The 20300-nt window shown below is 60.7% G+C and overlaps 1 protein-coding gene across 3 annotated transcripts in view; it reads right to left on the reverse strand.

Moving 5' to 3' along the window:
- Positions 1 to 19767, reverse strand: part of BCAR1 (BCAR1 scaffold protein, Cas family member) — a 35131-nt gene extending 15364 nt beyond the window's left edge. For 2 of the 3 annotated variants that reach the window (XM_084906703.1, XM_084906701.1), the window contains exon 1: positions 6146 to 6322. In XM_084906703.1, the coding sequence (XP_084762829.1) occupies positions 6146 to 6205 (60 nt within the window). In that variant the 5' untranslated portion in view covers positions 6206 to 6322. Of the gene's footprint in view, positions 1 to 6145; positions 6323 to 19616 lie in introns of those variants that run through there. The other variant, XM_084906702.1, reaches the window with a different exon arrangement.
- Positions 19768 to 20300: the final 533 nt, after the last annotated feature.

Genomic DNA, 20300 nt, shown 5'->3' on the forward strand with positions numbered 1-20300 from the left:
GCCTTTAAGAAAAGTAAGTTTCCCAAATATGGTCTGCAGCCTGCCTCAGGGAATCACATCCCTTCAGAGGGCGGGACACACACACACACACACACACACACACACACACACACACACTCACACACGGTCCCCTCCCCCAGTGACCCCAGAATACGGAGCCAGCCCACTGGGTCCCCCCAGCCCCTGCCCTGGTGACCACAGGAAGTGCCAGCGGAGTGAGTCACAGGAAAATTCCCCTCTGGCCCAGTCAGAGGAGGCGGGTACAGACGGAGGGGACTGCCCCTGGAGGCCCCTCACCTCCCAGGGAAGGCTGGCAGATGGGCCTCCACCAGGTCCCCAGACAGGGCTGGGCACTCAGGGAGGCTGAAGGGCTCTGCTCGGGGCAAGGTCCAGTGGGGGAGGGGAAGGGACAAAGGAGACAGTCCGCCAGGGCCCAGGAAGCTACTGGGACCTCCTGTGCAAGGGTGGCCAGCCCCCAGCCCTCAGAGTGAGGTGCTCAACTGTGGCTGTAACTGTACAGCTGGGGCGGCTGGAGCCAGGCTGGGAAGCACCTCTTGGGCTGGGCACGTGGCACTGGGCGCCCGGCACCAGGAGCTCCTTGCCTGCGTCAGCTGGTGCCTCTGCCCAGAGCCCCAGAGCCAGCCTTCTGCAGCCTGGGCACTGCTGGCGCCGGAGCACTCCAGCTGGCCAACGGCTCGCCCCTTTGGGTTTCTGGACCTCCCAGCAGCCCCTGACAACAGGCTCCTCCTTTCTTCTGTCACTCAGCGGAACTCAGACCAGACCTGGTGACCTCAGGCAAGCCCCTCAGCCTCTCTGAGCACTCAGGTCCCTGTTCGGGACAACACAGGCCTAGCAGCCCTAGCTCGACCAGGTCCCTAGCCACGTGGGCCCTACATTCCAGTGGGGCAGACTGACACCAAAAAACTCGCTGGGACAGGGGGTAACCCAAGGAGGCGACACTTCAGATGATCATGAAGAATGAAAACAAGGCAACCGTGACACCAGCCGGGGAAGAGCACACAGGCAGCGGAGGAGCATGAGCCAAGGTCCTGGAGTGGGGAGAAGCCAGAGGGGATGGGGTTGTGGCCCTGGAGTGGCAGGCAGGCCAGGGCCAGTCACACTGCAGGATGAGCTGGGAGGGTGCATGGAGAGCTCAGGAACCAGCGTCTTGCCCAGCTTGTTCTAAAAGGAGCCGCTCCCGCAGAGCCTACCTTTCCAGCCTCCCCTGCTTCTGGGACGACCAGGTGCTTCACCCCCAAGCTCACAAGAGGGCACCGCTGCCATCTCTGGGAGGGGCATCCTGCCAGAGCACTATCCCAGTCCTGGCAGGCACTGCTGGCCGTCTGTGCCTGCCCTGCCCTGCGTCTCTGGCCACCACACTCCCGCCTCTAGGAAACCTCTCTGTGTCCTCCTCCCTCCTCCAGAACATGACCTGGTGTCCTCCCTCCAGGAAGGACCCTGTGCCTCTTGTTGGGCACCCGCTCCACTGTTGCCCCACCTGGAAGTACTAATACATCTTGTTATTGCCCATTCATGCCCCCCTACCTGGGTGACCCTCAGCTTGGACTCCCTCCCCGGCAAAAGCACTAGCCTGGCCCAGGAGGGTGGACTCCTGCAGAAACCCTCCTGGCCTGTGGTGTCTGGCCCCTCCTGGGAGCCGGGTGGCTCCCCCTGAGGAAGCCGGGAATGCCCTCTGGAGCTGGCTTACCCCGGAGGGAGGAAGCAGAGGAGAACCCCAGCCAGGCTGGGTTGGCCCTCAGCTGGGCCTTGGACGCTGGTGGTCAGGCGTCTGCGAGAACGGCAACTATCCTACGAGTATTCACGTCTCCCCCACGCTCCACCCGCTGCCTCAGGGACCTCAGCTGTGCTCTGGGTATCCCCACCCCCCACACCTGGGGGCTGGGAGGAGTGGAGAGACACGATTGATGGGTTCCCGGTGACTACAGCAACGATGGGCCCGGTGCTGATTCTGGGCTCTTTTGCACCCGTCAATCATCTCTTTTAACCCTGTGAGATGCTATAATTAATCACCCCCACCTTACAGACAGGGGAACGGAAGACAGAACAGTTGCTCGGCTTGCCCGGCTCACAGTCAGGGAGCTACGGAAGCGGATCTGGGCCATGTGACCATGTGGAGCTGGTGGTTCCTAGGGTAACGCTTAGGCTCCTGGAAGCCAGGAGCGGACATGTCACAGGCCTTTTGCTCCCTCCGTCCCCCGCCTCCCAAACACACGGACACACACTCTCTCTCCAGCCCCCGGTGCAGAGCCCCACACACAACAGTCACTTGGGAAACACTAGTTCCCTTCATACCCAGAACCATCTCTGCGTGAGCCAAGTTTATTTCTGGGATATTCTGTCTGCTTGTCTCACGGAGTCTCCGTGGCCAATGGACACAGGCCCCGTGCGTGCACTGACTGCAGTCTCTGCCCACTGGTCAGTGCCTGACCATCCCTTTGTCCTGCCCCTGTGCTCCCAGGCTGCAACCGAGCTCTGAGAGCAGGGCCTCTGCCCTTCCCAGACACCCCCACGCTCACATCCTCGGTGGAACTCTGGGACCAGCACCGTTAGCATCACTCCCCTAATACTCCCAGAGATAACCGAGTGGCCAGAATCTGGGTTCAGGTCCTCAGTGCTCTGCCAGCGGGGAACACATGTGGGTGAGCCATCCCAAGGGGAGCATGGTTCCTGCCCTGCCTACCTCTGGAGCCTGAGGCTCAGCTCCATGCTAACACTCAGCAGCCAGAGGACATTCATGCAGAATGAAGGATAAAAACCCACTGTCAGCAGCTCCCAGTAACAAGCCCCGCCCGGCCTGGGCTGCAGTGGCAATAGCAGATGCCTTTGTGTCTGGGGCCAGCTCCGGCCGGAAGCAGGCCCTTCCCCCCCACCTTTGCTAGGGTGTCCTAGGTACCATCTCCAGGAGGCTGGGCAGAGGAGAGGTGAAAAGGGGAGGGCCCTCCTAGCTGCAGGGCATGGCCCCTGCAGCCCCCAACATACCAGGGATGGTGGGAACAGGCAGGACTGAGGCCACAGCACCCAGAAGCCTATGGGGTGGGATAAGGGCACAGCCAGCCCTCACCCTCCAGCCCATTCCAACTGCTGGCAGCTTGGGAATGGTCCCAGTCCCCTTAGAATCCTCACTACTGTCCCCAGCTGGCATGGCTCAGTGGTTGAGTGTTGACCTGTGAACCAGGAGGTCACGGTTCCATTCCCGGTCAGGGCACATGCCTGGGTTTTGGGCTTGATTCCCAGTGGGGGGGGCGTGCAGGAGGCAGCCTATCAATGATTCTCTCTCATCATTGATGTTTCTATTTCTCTCTCCCTCTCCCTTCCTCTCTGAATAGAAACATATTTTTTTTAAAAAATTAAAAGAAAGAAAGAAAGAATCCTCACCAGTGCCACCTCTCCCAGAGACTCAGCCCAGGCTGGCAGACCCTAGACCTATACACTGACAGCCGCTGCTCTCTCTCCCAGTCACTGGGCCTGGTGGAGGAACCGCAGGTCTCTCAGCAGAGGGCTCAGCATGAGGCTCACCTTTATTTCGAGGGCAGCCCCAGAGTAGGGGTAACTACTCCCACGGAAGGCGGAGGCAGAGGGACAGCCTGGAGGGGACAGCAGGGATTTCACCCCTCACAAAGCCCTGGATTCCCCACCTTGACATCTAGACCCCGGAGATCCCTAGCCGGTTCCCTGCACACTGAAGGGTCCGGTGTTTGATTCCAGTCAAGGGCATGCCCGGGTTGAGGCTTGATCCCCAGTAGGGGGCGTGCAGGAGACAGCTAAGCAATGACTCCCTGTCATCACTGATGTTCCTATCTCTCTCTCCCTCTCCCTTCCTCTCTGAAATAAACATATATATATGTAAATAAAAACATAAAACCCCGGAGAGCTCTGCCCACTCCAGTTCTAAAGGAGAACTCTCAGCAGCCCTCCAAGCAGCACCTCTGCCTGAGCTGAATGGAGGGGGACACGATGGCACCAAGAGTGTGGCAGTCTACTTAGAAACAGGACCGAGGTCCCCTGTCTAGGACACACAGAGGAGATGGGATGGGAGGTGGAGCCTGCCCCTCCATCCTCTGTGCTCCTTTCACGCCAGGCCCGTACTTCACCTGCTCCTTGCTAGAGAGGGGAGGAGGTAGGGCCGGCAGCCCCTAACTGAGGGCTAGATCCCTACCCTCCACCCTCCCTCCACTCCTGACTCACACTGTCCCTCACCCTCCGAGAAGCCTCCTGGGCACACCCCTGGCCGGCCCTGGCTGTGGGCTCCTAGCGGGCAGGGATGGGAGAAAAGGGTGTGGAACCTCCTAAAAGCACTGGGCCTTGGTCCATGTTGCTCAGTGGTTAGAGCGTTGGCCCACACACTGAAGGGTCACAGGTTTAATTCCAGGTCAAGAGCATATACCTGGGTTGCAGGTTCAATTCCCACGTGGTCTTTGGAGTGTTGCCATGCTCTGCTGGGGCTGCCAACTTGGTGGGGTCCCCTGGCCCAGGGCTGTGCCTCTGTGGCCCCTTCCTGGGACCAGTGTTTTCTTTTTGCTTTGTCTTTTTTTTTAATCCTCACCCAAGGATATTTTTCCATTGATTTTTATTTGATTTGATTTATATATACTTTTATTTTGTTGATTTGAGAGGAGAGGAGGGGAGATAGAAACATCAATGATGAGAGAGACTCACTGTTCAGCTGTTCCTGTACGCCCCCACTAGGATCAAGCCCACAACTCGGGCATGTGCCCTGACCAGGAATCGAACAGTGACCTCCTGGCTCACAGTCCCATTGATTTTTAGAGAGAGTAGAAGTGAGGAAGAGAGAGAAAATGACTCAGGGAGGGAGAGAGAGAGAGAGAGAGACATCCATGTGTCTCCCTCACATCAATTGGTTGCCTCCCTCCCACCTGTGCCCAACCCACTCCTGCTCCTCCAGCACACACACACCTGCTCTTCGAGGTCTGCCAGCCCTGTCTCCCTGACCCCAACACCAGTTCTCCGCCTGGGAAAGGAAACGGGCGCTGAGGGCTGCCCCCAGCCTGGGCGATGAGAAACCTCTCCCCACCTGGCAGAGGCCTGCATGCAGCCCGGACCCTTCCTCATGGTGGGGGTGTGGGAAAGGAACTCCCTGTTCTCAGGGCGGATGAAGCCCCAACCTCCACTCTGGGATCCGGGATCCCAACAGCTCCCCTGGCTAATCTGCCTACTCTCCCGGCCCATCTCCGGCCCTCAGCAAATCCATTTCTCCGACCGGCTCCCTCAGCCTGCCAGGAGAGGCCCTCAGCCTGCCAGGAGAGGCCGCAAGCCCGGGCTAGGGACACTCAAAAAGCAGTCCGCGCCCACCGGCGTGCCCTCGGCCACGGAGGCGGGACCCCGGTGGCAGTGCAGCCCTGGGTCGCACCGCTGGGATCCGGCTGCTATCAGAGTTGTTGTTTGCAATCAGGGTAGGTGAAGGCCAGGAAGCGCCTGTCCCGTCCCGGAATCCGGCGCGGGGCGGGCGGCGGTGAATCATTAACCGGCCCCAGCCTGGCGCTCCTGGCACCCCCATCTCCCAGACCCCGCGCACTGGCCAGCCCAAACCTCGACCCCTAACTTGGGGGAGGGACACTCCAAACACACAGACGGACTATTGACGGACGGACCTCCACCATCTCCTCGTCAAGCCTACTGGACAATCCCGGTCTGAGGGACCTCGGCCCCCTCCTCATAGCGCGGAAACTGCAGCCATGGTCCAAGGCCCAAGGTCACCAGAAGGCGGTGGCCGGCGGGGGGGAGGGGGGGGCGGGGGGAGCGGGCCTCCCGCCAGCAACTTTCCCGGATCCAGGAACTTTCCTGCCGGCCGGCAGCCCGAGTCCAGGCCGGGGCTCCTTCCAGCGCCCGGAGCGGAGCGCGCAGGCTCTGGGGTCCCCATTCACGTCTCCAGGCGCTCGGCCCGGGTGCGAGGCGGGTCCAGGACTTGGGACCCCGCCTGGTTACGCCCCCGCTAAGCTCCCGGAGCCGGGTTCCCAGGACCCGCAGAGCCGGCAGGAAATGCCGCTCACTAACTCTCCCATCGGGGCCTGTCCGCGACCCGGCCGTCTCCTCCGAGGGGGTACGGACTCCAGACAGACAGACAGACAGGGCATGCGGACCCCTCCCCGCCGGCCGCCACACTCACCAGGTAGTTCATCGTGCCCCTCTGGATGGGCTGCGGCCCCAGCTCCGCGCAGGGGCGCATGCCGAGCCGCCCGCCCGCCCCGACCGTGCCGCCGGCGCCCGGGTCCAGGAGCCGCTGTCCCGGCCACCACGCCAGCCGCCCGCCTGCCGCCGCTGCCGCCACCCGAGCGGGTCCGCCTCGCTCCGCCCGCCGCGGCCAGCCCAGCCCGGCTCCCGGCATGCCCGGCCGTGCGCGCCATTGGCCGCTGCGGCTCCACATGCAAATGAGCGGCCTGCCCATGGGGCGCGGGCACGAGGGGAGTGTGCGGGCACGCGCCGCCCAGTGGACCAGCCCCCACGCCCTACGGGCACCAAGCTAAGCGCTAAGTGCTGCCTGCCAAATGCCAGGCTTTAAGCCTAGAACACCGATGATATTTCCTTTTCTCCATCTCCAACCTATACCATATATATATATATATAAAAATTATTGATTTTTTTACAGAGAGGAAGAGAGAGGGATAGAGAGTTAGAAACATCTATGGGAGAGAATCATCCATCAGCTGCTTCCTGCACACCCCCCACTGGGGATGTGCCCGCAACCAAGGTACATGCCCTTGACTGGAATCGAACCTGGACCCTTCAGTCTGCAGGCTGACCCTCTATCCACTGAGCCAAACCGGTTTTGGCTCCAACCTATACGTTTGGACCTCAAAGGCCTAAACCTCAAAGGCAACGCCTCCTCTTCTGGGCAGACTATGGATTGTCCTTCTTCTCTTCCTCCTCCTCTTCCGTGTACCTTTGCAGCTCTAGAGGCTCCAGCCTGAAGCTGACTTATGCCTTCCCCACGTACCAACCCCGGGGCATTTTACAGTGTCCTTCATGCCCTCATGTCTGAATCTGGAGGTAAAGGGGAGGGCGTCAACCCAGCTGGCAGAAACTAATAACCACCATGGCAGGGACTCGGGTCAGGCCTTCCATGTAAGAGCCCAAGGAATGAGGCAGGGAGGTTGGTAACCGAGGGGAGATAGAGCCTGCGCCCTCCTGTTCTACCACACCACTCGAGACTCCAGCCCCATCCACGGACAAGGGCTCACCTCTCTCGGCTTCCCCACTTAATTGAATCCAGCCTCCCTGAAGCCTGCTCTCCCTCCCCCACGGTCTCAGGCCCGCCCTAGGAGTCTGACCTCATCCCAATCCCTTTGTCAGCCCTAACACGCTACGCTACGCCAACAGCTCATCCGTCTCAGCAACATGGTCGGGGTCTGCAGGTAATGAGAGAGAAGGAAGGGCCCCTACCACCCGGGGGGAAACTGAGCGGAAAGTGTCTTGGTTCTCCCGAGTCCCCACTCTCCAGTGCAGCTCAGGGACGTCACTTCACACAGAACCAGGGTGTGCCAGTCCCTGAGCCTGGTCCGGGCTTGCACCGTGGCCTACAAGGGAGGTCGAGGATGTGCCTACTCCAGAAACCATCAGTTTGGTGTCTTTTCTCTGGATCCGCACACAGTCACCATCCTGGGCCACTTACTAAGTATGCAGACGCCATCAGGCAGCTCGCAGTGCCAGGGGAGCAGTGGGGCAGACTCGGTTTTGCCCCACAGAGAACCCTAAGGCATGGCTTATAATATATATATATATATATATATATATATATATATATATATATATATATATATATATGCCAATATGTATCCACAGCTATCCCTCCACCTGACACACACATCGGACACCCAGGCCAGGCGTACCACCATGGGCAGGCCCTCTCCTATAGGTAACACGAAGAGGCTGAAGTAAGGCAGCCCACGTTTGGCTGGTCGTGGGTCCCCTGGGAAGCTTGTTTAAACACATTCCCAGGCCACTGCTCCAGAAAAAAACATGTGGGGGGGCCTGAGCATCTGCATTTCCTCAAAGCTTCTTGGGGGACCACCAACAGAACTCACAGCATAAGGGATGGGTAAGGAACAGAGGGATTTGGACACAATGGGACCCAGAGTCCTCCAGGAGCAAAAAAACGGGTACCACCCTACGCCCTCCCCAAGACTGGCCCCTGCGTCACCCTCAAAACAGTCCCCTTCCCCACAGAAGGAGAGCCAGCTCTCAGAGAAACACTGCCTAGGGCAGCAGTCGCCAACCAGTGGCCCACTGCCCGCTGGTGGTCCGTGAGGTCCAAAAGGTTGGTGACCACCGGCCTAGGGCATCCCGTTCTGCGTATCCCCAACAGCTGTATGCCCCCCTACCCCCCCAACCCTGACCCCATTCCCAGGTCCCAAAGGAGCGGATCAAAGCCAACCAGGTCATGCATGAACATTTGTCTGGAGGGCGTCCTTAGGTTTTCCCCAGGCCCCCACTCCTGTGGGGTGAGAGGTGGGGTGCAGGCCTCACAGCCAGCCTGTCCTGCAGGCAGGCAGGAGGTCTCTGCAGGGACAGGCTGGGACCCCGAAGTCCTGGCCCTCACCTCTGCCTAACTGGCTTAGGGGGAGGGTGGCTGGCTGGGAACAAGGGAACAGGAAAAGGAGACCCTGAGTCTCTGGGGCTGGGTTAAAGCAGCTCGGGGGGCGGGGCTGCTGGGGGGAGGGGGAGCAGAGGGGGGAAGGGAACCCAGCTCAGGCGCAGGCATTTCAAAAATTTGCTCCTTTTCCACTTAAACTCCCTCCCCCCAGCCTCTGCCTTCCAGAATGGCATTTCCGCTTTGGAATCAAGGCCCTAGGATCTGTGCCCGACTGTATAAGGAGGGAGGGAAGAGGAATGCCCCTTCCCAGGCCTGAGCGGGAGGGACAGGGGGGACAGGACCCACTGGGCAGGCTGTGGTTGGGGAGTGTCATGGGGTGTGACAGCCTCCGTGGGGCCCTGAGCTGAAGCTCTATGATCACACGCTCATTTCATGCCCACAGCCAATTCTGCAAAACAGGCTTCACGACTGGCCCCATTTTCTGGATGAAGAGGTGAAGACCCCGTTTTCAGCCCCTTGGCCCCCTCCCACAGACTTCCAGCCACAGAGGGGACAGCTGGCTACCAGGGGAGGGGAGGGGGGGCTGCCAAACAGCAGTCACCCTGACTGCCTTGGGGCACCGCAGGACAGGGCAGGAAAGGAATCAAAGGCAGGGGCACTCAGGCAGCTGAGCCCATTACTATCCCCACACACTGGGGTTAACAGGAAGGAGAGCGGCCACTCTAATGAGGAGGGGGTGGGGAGGTGTCGGTGCAGGAAGATGCAAGAGCGCTGCCCTGGTTGTCAGCCGCCCCAGGAGCAGCTCACAGGCCGTGTGTGTGTGTGTGTGTGTGTGTGTGTGTGTGTGTGTGTGTGTGTGTCACCAATCCCTCCCGTTGGGGCCTGGAGTTGAGCTACCGGTACGGGGACCATGGCGGGCCCAGCACATGGGGACACTGGTTCTCATCTGCCCATCCACGGTGAGGGGTGAGAACGGCTGCTGATCCCAGACCCTAAGTGGGAAGAGACCTTGGGACCCAACTCCCATTCTCTGGGCCTTCGGGGTCAGACCCGCTGCACTACGAACAATTCTTGCTTTAGGTTCAACGATGTCTGTTGCAGCCTTTATAACTGTAAACGAAGGATGGGGCATCACCTAAATGACCAACTATAGGGGACAGGTAAGGCAGACACCTCCTCTCAGTGGAATGTTAGCAGCTACAGGAGGGCCTCGCTCAAAGACCGAAGCAGAACAGACCACGCTCTGACGATGGGAAGCGAAGAGAGCGGGCCCCGGTGGCCTGCACAGGGATGCAGGCAGCCCTTGCCCCTCCTCAAGCTTCGTCTTCCCAGCGGCACCGAAGGGTGGCTGAAGGGGTCAGCGGATGGCCGACTCTCGGAGCAACAGCAGGAAAGCATTTCCTGAGACCGGAGGTGAGTGCCGCCAGCTCCAGGGACAGGAAGAAGTGATCTATCTGAAGGGCCACTGGGTGTCGAAGTCAGCCTTCCCCCGGGGCTGGCCACTCACCGTGGCGAGCTCAAAACCAGCCTCCGAGCTGGAGCCAGCTCTGCCTGGACGAGGGTGCCAAGGGACCCCTGTTGTGGCCTGGAGAAGAGATGAGCTCTAACACACAGCCGGGACCCGGTCCTCCCTGCCACCCTGAGGGCCAAGACGAGCTACCACTACCCGGAAGCCCGGAGAGGGGCAGGGCCTTGCCCAGGTCACACTGCCAGGAAGCAGCAGAGCTACACCCATAAGCCAGCTGCCCAGGCGTGTCCCCCTGGAAAAGCACCCAGGTGACCCCAGACAGCAGAGCAGGCACTCCTAGGGCGGTGAGCGGGCCGTCAGCCACAGAGAGCTTTCCTACCCTCCCCTGACCTTTGAGGGTGGAGTGACCACCCAGGCGTTCGCTTGTCATTACAGTGGTCACTCTGACTGCAGGGAGGTGGGCGGGCCCCCACGGCCTGGAGCCAAATCTCCCCCCGGTTACCTCCACTGGGGCAGGGGGCGCTGGTCCTCAGCCTGCCATTCCCTTCTGCATCCCCCAGGCCAGTCCCAGAGGTGTGGGTGCAGGGGCAGGGCCAGGGCGAAAGGTGTGAGGATGGAGTGATCAGGTGCAGGGTCAGAGTGAGGGATGGGGAGGGGACCTGGGTTCGGGCAGAGGACAGACTGGCCTCCCAGATCCAGGCCTGGATTCCAGAAAACCCAGTGCCCTCACCTTCCTGCACTTCCTTCCCTCCACACTCTGGCTCTTTCAAGGAACTGGAAGGAGCAGCATTCTCTCCTAATTCTTTTAACTGCTTTTCTAGTTTGAAAACTAAAAGCTCAGCAGGGGAACCTTAGGGAGGTGCCTGCTTCAGAAAGGGGCCCAGGGGCTCTCTGCCCAACTCAGGGTGCTGACTCTGGTACCCGCAGTCCCCCCTTCTCCTCTGCAGCCCCCTCTTCCACTCTCCAGGCGGGGGAACTTCCTGGGTGCTGTCAGGCAGGTGAGAGCTCTCCTATCCTAATGAGGAGGTTGGGGCCCGGGTGCCCTAGGCCTTCTCCTTGGCACTGGGATACACACCTGGCGTCCTCACCCTCAATACCGCCTGGAGGGAGAATTGCAGAGGAAATGGGGGTGGGGGGGGGGGGAAACAGAGGCTAGGTCCTGGCTGAAGGAAAGGAGGGTGGGAGACGGTGGGGCACAAGCCCCGGTCCTGAGGGAGAGGCCGCTGGGCTTGGGGTGACAGCCTGGGCAGGAGGGACAGGGTGTGGTCAAGAAGCCGGCCCCGGCCCGCCATCTGCTCTTGCTTCTCCCCATAGCAACCAGCCCAGCACATCAGGGAGTCAGAGGGGGGCGACTTCACATGCCATCTGCTGTCCCCTCACCCCGAGCCTGCTTCTGTGGGAGCACAGGTGCCCCAGCCACAGAGACCCGCGGAGACGGGCCGAGGGCAGACAGCGCTGCCCGGCCGCACCGCTGGGGGGGTGGGTCCGGGAGCCAGGACCGTCACAGGAGGGGACGGACGGCTCTGAGGCTCGGGCGGCACTGGGGTGAGCAGGCAGGGAGGAGTCAACACAGAGCTAAGGCAGCCACGGGGACGGCCCTGCCTGTTCTCCCCGCTCAGGCCACACTGTGGAGCATACACCTGAGCCTGCTCCACCCACGGAGAAAGGAGACAACATTGGAGATCCCAGCCCATCAAGCAGCTTTCAGAGCCTCGGTTTGTGCGTTTGTGAAGTGTAACCCGGCGGTTCCCAGCGTGGAGCACACATCCACGGGGAGAGGGGGGTGGGCAATTCGAGAATAAGTTATTAAGAGTGAATTTTTTTCATTTCTTATTGGTTCTAGGGGCCTTATATACAGTATATAAATATATGTTGTCACATATTTATATGCATTTCAATTCTCTGTTTTTTGAAACTTTATTTGCTATTTTTTCATATCACTTCATATTATTTTTTACACAACTTCTTACTGATTTCTTCTTCAGTCCTTCAACTGTCCTTTTGTTCTTTTATTTTTCTCTTTCAATGGATGCCGTGTTCAGATCAAGTTAATGGCCCTTTAGGCTTCCTCCACATGAACAGGAGTTGTGGCGGGATGGTAGGGCAGGTGAGCAGGGGCGCGAGACTACGGCGGGGTGCTGGTCGCGGTCACTGGGGCCAGCCTCTGGTGGTCACTGAAAACTGTTTGCTCCCGCGCACAGTGGTCCCACCTGGTGCTCGCGCCTGCTGCCGGAGCCGACCCCACTGGCACCCCCTGTGGGCACCAGAACCACCGCTTGCACCCACTGCTGACGCCTGGCGGTGGTCCCAATTGCTTGGAGCTGTCAGCGGGTGTGAGCGGAGGCTGCTGGCCCTGATCACCCCTCAGGGCTTCTCCGTCTCCCCCTGCTCCTGAGGGGCGATTGGGGCAGCAGCCGCTGTTCGCACCCGCTGACAGCCTTGGCCCCACTACACCTGCTGCTGGCACCAGCCCCAATCACTCCACGCCTTCAGCAGGTCTGAGCGGGACCAGTGCTGTGAGTGCCTGGGAACGGAGACAGTGGGAGCAGGGCTACGAGCAGACGGGACGGCCGAGGCGGGAGGGGCCAGGTGGGGGTGTGGAGGATGGGCCAAGACCCACCCTTGTGCCCGCCGCAGCCTCATGGCCCACAGTTCCTCTCAAGGTGCACGGATTCGTGCACTGGGCATCATGCAGCACATTGCTCTCCTGCCCATCACACACCAGCCCCACCCTGCCAGGCTCCAGGGGCAGGGGTGTTCTCCACTGAGACCTGCTCTCCCAGCCCCTGCCCTGGTGCCCTGAGCTTCCCCTAGTCCCTGACCACAAGCACAAAGCCTCAAGGGGGGCTCGGAGGTGGAATCTTTCTGCAGCCCTACTGCTCCAGATCCACAGCCAATGCAGGGGGTGGTGGGCAGGGTCTCCCCTGGGCGTGTGGGGGTGGGGAGTGGCTGGCTGCAGGCTCTAGCACATAATCAGTCATTCCTCTCACTAGGATACTGCTGCCTGGAAACGCATCCGGGTCTCTGGGAACCTACACTCCAGGGTTTGGGGGTGTGGGGCGGGGGGGAGGGATAAACAAGGGAGCTCCTGTGGTGGCCAGGGATCTGGAGGAGAACGGCAGAGAGCACAGGGATGGCAGCGAGGACTATTTTATTACCAAGTGCCTGGGGCAGCGGGGAGGGCCTCTCTGAGGAGGTGGCATTTGAGTAGGTAGATGTGAAAATTTTTCCTAAGGCTTATTCTGCAGGAAAAAAGTAATAGTAAAGGTTTGTAAAAATAACACAGGCATGCCAACTCCCTCGGTGTGAAGAGCAGAGCTGGAAGTGTTAGGGACACAGGGAGTGGCTCCCAAGCAATCCTTTCAAACCCACCCTTCCCCCAACTGGGGCTTCTTGAGTGGCTGGGCCTCCGGGGTGGAAGCAGGAGCAGCCAGGAGAATCTACCTGCTGGGGTGTCCTGGCAGGCAGCCAGGGACAGGAGGAGGGCGCCCAGGAATCTGGGCCAGGGGAGGGATTCAGTCAGCTCCCAGGAAGGCCTCCATCCTCTCCGCCCCCTGCTCTCCCAGAAGCCTCTTCCACCAGGGTCTCTGGAGTGGAAAGGGGCCCAGGAGAAACACAGGTAACTCAAAACATAAGGTGCTTCCCGCACAAGCAACCCGGGAAGAGGGTTTCCAAACCTAGCCAGCTGGGAGGGCTGGAACAGCAAGATGTTCCCACCACTTTCTGAACAAGCACAGAGCAGGGGGGTCCAGGATTTGGTGGCACAGACTCCCTGGCCATGCCTCAAGGCACACATAAGGGTTTTGTAAAACACTGACAACACTAGTGTTTCACACAAAAACTAGAGGCAGATACTGATCAGCAAGAGAATAGACAGATATATAAATTCATATTCATAAATGGACCACGACTGGGATGGGTGCATCAGGGAGAACTTCTACACAACACATGGATGGACGCCTCAAAACCATTATGCTGAATGAAAGAAGCCAGACTCCAAAGAGTACATACTACTAGATATGCTTCCACTTATATAAAGTTCAAGAACAGGTGAATCTAAGCCATGATGAGAGAAATCAGAACACTGGTCACCTTACAGGGGACGGGGGACACTTGATTAGAAAGGGATACTTACAGCCCTGGCTAGTGCGGCTCAGTTAGTCGGAGCAGCGTTGAATACTACAAAAGGCTGCGGGTTCAATTCCCAGCCAGGGTACATGTCTAAGTTTCAGATCTGATCCGATGGGACGTGTACGATGTTTCTCTCTCTCTCCCTTCCTCCCTCTCTCTAAAATCAGTAAGCATATCCTCAGGTGAGGATTTTAAAAAAAGGAATACTTGCAAACTTTTCTGAGATGACGGAGACATTATCTTGATTTGACTGATGGTTACATGGGGTCTACATTAGTCAACATTCATCCAACTGTATAGCTAACATCTGTCCATTTCACTACATGGAAAATCTAACTTGATAGAGGAGTTTCAACTGGTAAAAATAAAACAAAGCACAGAGGGAAAAAATACATAGTTTTAAGGATACCAAAAATAGGTAATGCAATCCTGAACGCACCTGACTGCCAGGGAGCTTAAAGTTAAATTCCCCGGACACTACACAGGCTCTGGGTCTTTTGATGACCCCAGACTATTTGTGTCCTTCACTATAATCCGCTTCAAACCCTTCTTGGAACTTGGTGGGTTTTAAATAATATAAAATGACTGAAAAGCCTTCTCAGCCTCTAATCCCCCTTAGAAAGGGGATTACTCTTAGAGCCAAACCTTGTGACCATCTCTCCTGCCAGAATGGGCATCCATGGCCACCTCTCCTGAGGTCCTAACATGTCCCCGCCATTTTCCTTTTCTTGAAGAGGAGACACCTGCCCAGCAGACAGCTGACTAAGAGTAAGCTGAAGAAATGAGGGGTTTGAGGAGGATGCAGGCAAAGCAAGCAGCTGTAAAGAGCCAGGCCCAGGCTGGGAGGACAGTGAGCACAGAGTGGGAAGGGGACAGGCGGGTCTTGGGGAGCACAAACTAATGCCCAGGGTGGGAAGTGGGGGTCAGTAGGTGCCACTATCACAGCCTGGCGGCCCACCTGCCTCACTGCAGGCATGAGCCCCTCCATTAAGGTACTGGAACCCACTTCAGGGGTGCTCTCCTTCCCACCAGGCGCCCCCACCCTCTGACTGCGGGTTGCTGCAGACCACATTTGAGGACAGGCCTGCACCTCCCCAGTGCTCCACTGCCTGCAACCGTGAGCCTCCTCCTGGAGCACTCAGGGCAGGCCATCCACCTGCAGGTCACGCTGTCGGTGGGCTGAGATGAGCCCACTCATGGCTTATCCGGGGCTCAAAAGGCAGGGTCCTGCAGGCAGGTGGGGGCAGGGGAGGCCAGGGTCATCCCACCACGAAGGCCTTGGAGAAAGGCCTTAAAGAAAGGGGCACTGGAGCGGACGGGGGCAGGCCATGGAGGATCGTGCTGGAGCCAGGAGTGGGTCTTGATCACTGCACCAGTCAGCAGGGCAGGATAATGATGATAACCTCAACAACAGTAGCTGCTATGACTGATTAGCCTCTTAGTAAGTGCTTTCTGCAACCCTTGCCAAGTCCTCACAAAAGCCCCAGAGCTCAGCGCAGTTCACGTCTCTGCAATACAGAGGAGACAGCGGGCTCAGACACTCGCCCGCGGTGTGGATGGCCCAGCCCCACTCCTTCTAGAGCTCCTGCCCCCACGCCACCGAGATCCTCCCCAGCGAGAGCAGCCTCCCCGGAACCCCACAGCCTCCCCGGAGCCCCACAGCCTCCCCGGGACCCCACAGCCTCCCCGGGAACCCCACAGCCTCCCCGGAACCCCACAGCCTCCCCGGAACCCCACAGCCTCTCCGGGAGCCCCACAGCCTCCCGGAACCCCACAGCCTCCCCGGAACCCCACAGCCTCTCCGGGAGCCCCACAGCCTCCCCGACAGGGCTTCCGGGACGGCACTGCCAGGCCAGCTCTGCACAAGGACACGGCCACCTGTCCGTGGGGACTCCTCCATGCTCCCAACACCACATCCTGGGCAGGCAGGCAGGGCAAACTGGGGCAGAGGCCGAGAGAGGGGAGGAAGCCAGTAACCAGATAACCTCAACAATAAAGGCACAATCACAGAAGGGGGTCCCGGAGGGCTCCCCAGGGCAAGGCCCTCAGCCTGAGCACTCAAGAGTGAGCAGGGCGACCTGGAGAGCAAGGCAGCAGCTGGCGATCACTCCCTGCAGAGGGAGAGCCACACAGAGCCAAGGCCGGTGGGAAGAGGGGATGTGGCAGAAGGCCTTGTGCTCTGGAGCCTGAATGAGGACTTTGGACCCAGACACTGCCTCTTCCCACTGTCCTCCTCTGAGCCATCCTACCAGGCTCCAGGTGTCCACAGCCTGGCCGCCCAGGCCAGTGCCTCCACACTCCCTGGCCAGCTCCCCAATCACAGCACTGGCTGGCACAGAGCCAGGCACAAGGGGCCTGGGATCCCTGGCAGAGGTGCCTGGCCCGCTGATCTCCATCGACCACTACTGGGGCTGCACAGGGCTAGACCCACCCGCTGCACAGCCCGGGGCAAGCTGCTGCGTCTCCCAGGGGTGCCGAAGGGGTTACACAAACTCACACTGGGAGAGCCACAAGCAGAGGGTCGCTCTCTCAGCAGACTTGGCCTCGGAGCTCAACAAGCCACAATCCCCACAATTAGAGGCCACGCAGGGTGATGCTCACTTTCTAGCGCTGGATCCTGCCAAACTCGGTTCCCACCCTGGCTCTGCTCTCAGTGGCCATGCGGCCCTGGCAAGACGCAGGTCCTGCCTGAGCCTGTGAAGCCCTGAGCCCAGCACCTGGCACACAGGTCACTCCACACGTCAGCACCCTCACTCCTGGGAAGAACCCCTCCCTCAGTAAAGGAACAGAGGAGGAGCTGGAATGGATGAGCCCATTTCACAGGCAGGAAACAAGAGTCAGGAACAGACAGCAGGGGATTTCTCTACAAGCTGGAAACTGGCCTCTCGCCCTCTCGCCAGACAGTGCCAGGGGGCAGCCAGCACCTTGTGCCAGTGCCTGCCAGAGGGCCTGAGGTGGGTGCAACAGCCGTTTTCCTTTCAAATGCTTCCTGCCTACCCAGAGCAAGAGGCCAGCCTGGGCACCGGGTGGCCATGCTGAAGAGGAAGGCAGATGCCAGAGCCCAAGCCAGAAGCGTGTCCAGGTGGAGCTGAGCCCAGGAAGGAGCACTGCCCAGAGAGTCAGAAGGAGCGTGTGCCTTCCCTCTCTGGGACCCAGACCCTGTGCAGGTGAAACGGCAGTGAGACCAGCTGACCCCTGGAGGGTCCTCCTGCTCCAGCACTCAGTAATCACTCCTGGCCCAGCCGAGGCCGCCCCAGCCTCTTCTCTCCCCATCATCACCTCCCGCTTCATTCCGAGGCATCTTGTAATTTCCCTGGGCCAAAGTGCCTGCGTCAGCCGTCCAGGAAAAGACTGCCCAAATGAGCGGGTGTGCTTAAAACCCAACGTGTCCCTGAGCACCACATGGGGAGTCACCACTCCGGGCTCCAAGAGCAGGGCTAGAGCAAGCCGCCTGCCTGGAAGCCTTCACGGGGCCTCACCACTTAGCAGCACATGAAAGCAATTTTCCGAACATTTCATGGCTGCTCCAAAAACGAATTTCTCCCCGCAGCGCCGCCAGCTTACACATTTCCCAAGGCCCCGGGAGAGAGCCAGGGCGATCTGACAGCCCTGCCACAGAGGGGACCGATGGTGAGACCTCTGCCAACCCCCGCAGAGCCCCTGGGGGCTGTGGCTGCAGGCGGGAGGGTGGGAAGTGACTTGGAGCTGGCAACGGAGTGGACGGGCCGAGCAGACCTTGGCTGGCAGGTCTGCACAGCAGTGCCCACAGCGGTGCCGGTCCATCCGAGTCCTAACCAGGCCCTGGCCTTCCTGCCCTCCCTCTCTTGCTACAGATGCGTCCACTGGGGTACACAGCCCAGGAAGGCTGCCCACACTCCTGTAAGGCAAGGAGTGTGGATGCCATCCTCTGCTGTGACTGTGGACAACGAAACCAAATCCAGGGCAGACCTCCCAAATGGAGGCCCATCCAGGCTCTGAGTGACCCAAGTCCCGTTCCCTGAGACCTAGGCCCTCAAACAGGCTCAGGGGGTCCGCCTCGGCCCCAGGAAAGACCCAGAGCCTCGCAGGAAAGCAGAGCGGGAGAGGAGGGCTTGGCAGGCGTTTGCCGTCTTTCTTTTCTCTTGATGAGGCAATTATGCTCTGAACCAGAATAAATTGGGGGTGGGGGTATTCACATCAGCACTGTCTGGAAGCCCTAATTTTTTCATCTGCAACTCTGCATTACCACTTCTGGAGGCGGGCGGGAGCCGGGATCTTTAATTCCGTAATCACAATGCTTTGCACTTACACAGCATCTCTTCTCCAGCAGTCTCTAACGGCGGTTAATTACGAGGCCACTTGCCCTGCCAGGAAGCCCCGACTGTCTGCCTCACAAGGCCCGGGGTCCCCCAGCTGAGGAGGGCAGCCCCAGGGGAACAGGCATTGGGCCCAGCGCCCCACGCTGCCAGAGGGAAAAGCCCCAGGGTCCTCAGGGAAACAATGGCTGGAGGCCACGGCTTTCCAGCCTGCAGACAGCACCCCTCCTGCGGAGGGCTCTGGGTGTTGGCCGCACCTCAGCCTGTCCATCTGCAGAGCAGGCTGGGGCCTGCACCTGGGCCGGGTGCCTGCGGGCCACCTTCTGAAGGGGGTGGTGAGGGGGGTGTGTGCGGGGGGGGGGGGGGGGGGGGGGAGAGGCAGATGCTCCCAGATGCGCTGGCCTGAGTGTGGAGCTCCGGCCTGGAGGCGGCCCAAGCTGGCCTGGGGCAGGAGGAGGGAGTGCCAGGAGAGGAGGGGAGCCCCCAAGGTGGGGAGGGGGAGGGGGAGGGAGGAAGGGACCCGGCCCTGCGCCCTTGGGGTTCAGAGGCAGAGGAGAACTTCCCGGGAAAGTGAGCGCACCAGCCGTGGGGGGGACGGGGGCAGGGCAGGGGAAGGGGCGGCTGGCACGGAACCCCACCCAGCCAAGCCGCCCCGGGGGACGCGTGTCTCCGGACAGGTCCGGGCCGGCGCCAGGCCTGACCATCCCGGGAGGTCCCCCCCGGAGCACAGCGGGGCAGCCGCCCCTGGGGGACACCACAGCCCCCCTCGCCGGCCCCCACGGGCCTGGAGTGGGGCTCCCGAGCGCCACAGCCGCTCCCCGCGGCCTGGCCTCCCGGTGGGAGTCAGGGGGGCAGCACGGGCTCCTCCGGGCCCAGCTGCCTCAGGATCTCCGGGCCAACAAAGACCCTCTTAGCCCGGCCGCCCGGGGCTCCCCGGGGGCGCAGCGCGTGCCCACGGGCCGGCCCCCGGGAGGAGGATGGAAAGAAAGGCAGGGACCCAGAGGCCGGCTCGGGGAGCCGCCCACGGTGCCCCCACCCCCGTCCGAGAAAGCCCGAGACGGAGCAGCCCCCGCCCCCCGCCCGGGAGCCCCCGCGCGTGAGGCCCGGCGCGGGCGGCGCAGGCCGGTCCGGGCGGCGCGGGGCCGGTACTCACCGGCACGGACATCTTGGCCGCCCTCCGGGCCGGGCCGGGGGGTGAGGGGGAGACGGCGGGGCCGGGGCGCGGGGCCGGGGCTGCGGTCCGTCCGCCGCCCTCACAGCGCCGGCGGGGCCGGCTCTCCGGGGCCGTGCTTCCTGCGCGCTCCCGGCGGCCGGACGGTCCGGCGGCTCCGGCCCGCGCGGCGCATGCGCCCGGCGCGCCACACCCCTCCTCCCGGCTCCTCCGCCGCCGCCGCCGCCGGGGCCGCGTTAAAGGCGAGGACCACAGACCCAGGCACTTTTCTGTCGGCCCAACGAGGCTCAGGGGCTCGGTCACCACCCTTTTACCCATCTTTCCAATCGCACCATGTCCTTTTTGCCCACCTGGTTCTGGGGGTCAGAACCCTCACCCCCACATTGCACCATCTCCTCTCTGCCCACCCGGTTCTGGAGGGCAGAACCCACACACACGCACACACACGCACACACACGCACACACACACACACACACACCCCACATTGCCCAGCCCAGGGTCCTGGGCGCCTGCCCGGTGGCCTGGCCGAGCTCCCAGCCCTTGTCTGTGTCAGCAGAGCAGGGGGTCCCAGAAACCCTTCTCACCGCCCCAGCCGAGAGCCAGAGACCCAGGTAACCCCCACCGGCCGCCCAGGGCCCTCTGCCTGCGCTGGGCTCCCCGCAGTC

The sequence above is a fragment of the Pipistrellus hanaki genome (genome assembly GCF_964339955.1).
Source record: "Pipistrellus hanaki genome assembly, chromosome: 15".
Taxonomy (NCBI): domain Eukaryota; kingdom Metazoa; phylum Chordata; class Mammalia; order Chiroptera; family Vespertilionidae; genus Pipistrellus; species Pipistrellus hanaki.